The 3,132-nt window shown below is 38.3% G+C and overlaps 1 protein-coding gene across 1 annotated transcript in view; it reads left to right on the top strand.

Moving 5' to 3' along the window:
- Positions 1-178: 178 nt before the first annotated feature.
- LOC104167198 (ataxin-7-like) overlaps positions 179-3,132 on the top strand; it is a gene marked incomplete at its 3' end in the record, with an annotated part of 56,234 nt that continues 53,280 nt past the window's right edge. The window contains exon 1 of the mRNA XM_009707386.1: positions 179-242. Within this exon, the coding sequence (XP_009705688.1) occupies positions 224-242 (19 nt within the window). The remainder of the gene's footprint in view (positions 243-3,132) is intronic.

The raw sequence follows: 3,132 nt of genomic DNA, 5'->3' as shown, positions 1-3,132 counted from the left end.
CGGCAGATCTCGGTCTCTCGGAAGCTGTGTTTACTGCTGCAGCGAAAGGAGCGTGTATCCCTGGTGTACTGGTTTGGTCCCGTAGGGGAATGGGCTACAGGTCAGTGGTGGGCGGTCAGCGCTCCTCTTTGACTTCTACGTGGATTTGAGATCTTGTGGCTTTTTGGTTTTAGGAACAGCATTAGAAGAAAGTTTCAAGGAATACGGAAGGAACCGAGAAGCAATGCGACTTTGCCGAGAAGGTGAGTGCGATTTCTTTTTGAAAAAGTGCACAGAGAAGTTTTCCTGCTCGTAACTAGTTATGAGAGGACGTGCATGGGAAAGAGGAAGAAAACTTCAATCCTGTCGCTTTGGATTTGGGACCTGTGGCCTGTCAGTGAGTGGTGTTATTAGCATTATTATTAAATTAATATATAATCTCAAAACTACAAGGTAGGGCATAGGTTACTTATTGTCTTTACTGTGTTTCTAGTTGGATTTTTTTTCCCCTAGACTATAAATAGTGCTAAGGAAGCTGTGTGACCAGCACTGGTAATATCTTCTCTTCAGCTAAAAGATTTTGATTCTTAATATAATCTCTGTCAGTATTTGAATACTGATCTCTTTCTCTGTCATGCCAATGTGTTTTATTTATTTGTAAGTGTACTGTGAAATGAGAGTGACCTTTCACCTGTGATTAGCAAAAGCTCATTAACAGCCCAGTTCAAGAGTAACAGTGCTACTAGAAGTTGTAAGCAGATGATGGATGAAAGCTATAGATTATTCGTAATTTTGTAACAGCGAGCGGGGGAAAAAAAAAAGACCGATTTGCGATGTTCAATTTTTGTTGTTTGTTTGTTTTCCAGTTTAACAATTGTTTGAGCAGAGAAATGTTCTGAAACTTTCTTAATACTGTTTGCAGTAGCTTGGTTCCATCGGATTTTCTGAGAAGTATGCCATAGAATAGGCCTTGTTGTAAATACTAGATCAGTTAGATCTGAGTAATTTATTTGATGATCTTGGAAATGGAAGACTGAATTTGTAAACTTGGTTTACGATCACAGAAAGCAGAACTTGCCAGGGACCTTAGGAGATGATCTAATTCTGCACTTACCTACTTGTAAGCTACAAACAGCAAAAGAAACCTAAAGCAAGGTGGCATGGGCTAGTAAGATTGGGAGAAGCTGATTACATATTGAGGCTGAATCAAATGTCTATTTATTGTGGAATTCCTGGTGTTGCTAAAATTTGGAAAAAATCAGATTTTGGGACCAGAGTCAGTGGTCACTGGCCTGTAAGAAAGATGTGATAAGACAGTTATGCTACGACATTCAGAATCACTTGTGCCATTTTACCATCTTCTAAGTGTATGTGTAAGTTCTTAGGCATTTGAAAAATCACTTTATTATTTCATTGCCAAGTTCCAGTGTAATAGTTGTGTTGGATATTTAATTTATTTTTCTGAGTAAGTAAATCATTCGAGTGCTAAAACAGCATTTATAACAATAAGCATACACATTATCCTAGTAAAGATTTTACTAATAAGGATTTTCAAACATTCTTTCTTATTTCTACCTCTTAAAATGCAAGCATCTAAGGTTTCCAGATTTCAAAGATTAGCTGGCAGGGTGAAGAATAATATTTTTATTTATTATTTTTTTTTAATTTTTATTCTGGAGGGAGATCATGAAACTGTTTTTGCATAGGCTGACCACTGAGACACAGCTTCTCTGCACTGACTCCGACCACGTGAATGATTTGTAGGGTTATGAGTTGAAGGAAGTTCATAAAACACTTTGAGAATTAAAGTGAAACTTAGTAGCTCTCAGGCTTCTGGGCCTGAGAAGGCTTTATGACATGTGAATGAGGCACTGACTTGGTGTATACCTGTACCTAGTCTGTAGGGAACTTGGCCTACTGCAAAATAAAGCAAAAGAAAAAGTGGTATTAATTAAGTTTGCAGTTAAAGAAATAGGGAAGCACCAAAACATGCCAGCATATGTATGTGTTGTGTTATGAAATAAAGTTTCGAGAATACTGTAGCTGATTCCTTTTCCCAGGAAGAATTTTGAATTCAAAAATGAGGGGCAAACGTTTATTAAATAATTGTATTGTATAAACCATGGTTTTTAACACAGAAAGGTGAACCAAAGGTATAAATTTTGTCAAATCAACTCTAACCTCAAGATTTTTGTCATGTTACCACACACTATTTTAAATACGGCTAACAACAGAACTCATTGTATAAGAAAGTTACGTCTCTGCAGATTGAGAGTTGACTCAGAGGCCCAACTTCACAAAAGGATTTCAAGGTTATTTAGGCTAATTTAACCTTGCATTGCAACTCTTCCAGTTTGCATAAAAGAATTAAATATTCATGGCCTGGAGAGAGAGCGAAGGAGGAAATGTGACTTTACAGCCCACTTACTAGAATTGGGTTCAAAACCAAGAGCTATTTTCCTTATTTAACAATTATCAGCTTTCAGGTCAGGCTCCCACTGGCCTGTGTACCCGCCGGGTTATGAGTTGTCGGTGTTTCCTTTCCCGCATGCTGTTTCTCTGCATCTTCTAGTGGGAATAGCTTCATCATCAACCTGCATGGTGGCAAGAGGTGGATTTGAGGCTTGCAGGCAGTGGAGTCTGGGTCTCCTGAACGAAGAGTGATTTTTCCCATTGTCATAAAACTGTATTAAAAAGGGGCTTAACTTTACCAACTTATCCTTTTGTTATGCTTTAAAGGAAAAGAGTGATGCCTGTTATTCTTTTAAAGGAATAAAGGACATAACTGTGTAATTCCAGGACAACATCTGCAAGCTGTGGAGAGGGGCAGGATTTCAGACACACCTTTGTCACTAGCATTTCCTATTTGCTGATCAGGCAGCTCCTCTCTCAGCATGCTGGTGGTTGTGAAGCCTAATGAGTCCTTAATACCTGCCAGTGATGCTAGCTCCATGTAGGGATCAGGAAACTAAAATTAGTTCATAGTCTCAAACACTTTTTTTCTGTATCTAACCCTTCTTGACATAACCAAGCTCACATCGAAGTAAGAACTAGAAGTTGAATTTGGGCTTCCCAAACTCACAATGTTTGTCTCATACTTTGCGTTTTCTTTTTCTCTGCTCTTATATGCTTTCTATTCTGCTAATCCATAAT

This window comes from Cariama cristata, unplaced genomic scaffold (assembly GCF_000690535.1).
Source record: "Cariama cristata isolate BGI_N322 unplaced genomic scaffold, ASM69053v1 scaffold3479, whole genome shotgun sequence".
In the NCBI taxonomy this organism is placed as follows: Eukaryota; Metazoa; Chordata; class Aves; order Cariamiformes; family Cariamidae; genus Cariama; species Cariama cristata.
The sequence above is the reverse complement of the archived record's forward strand: the minus strand, read 5'-3'. Positions and strand labels throughout refer to the sequence as shown.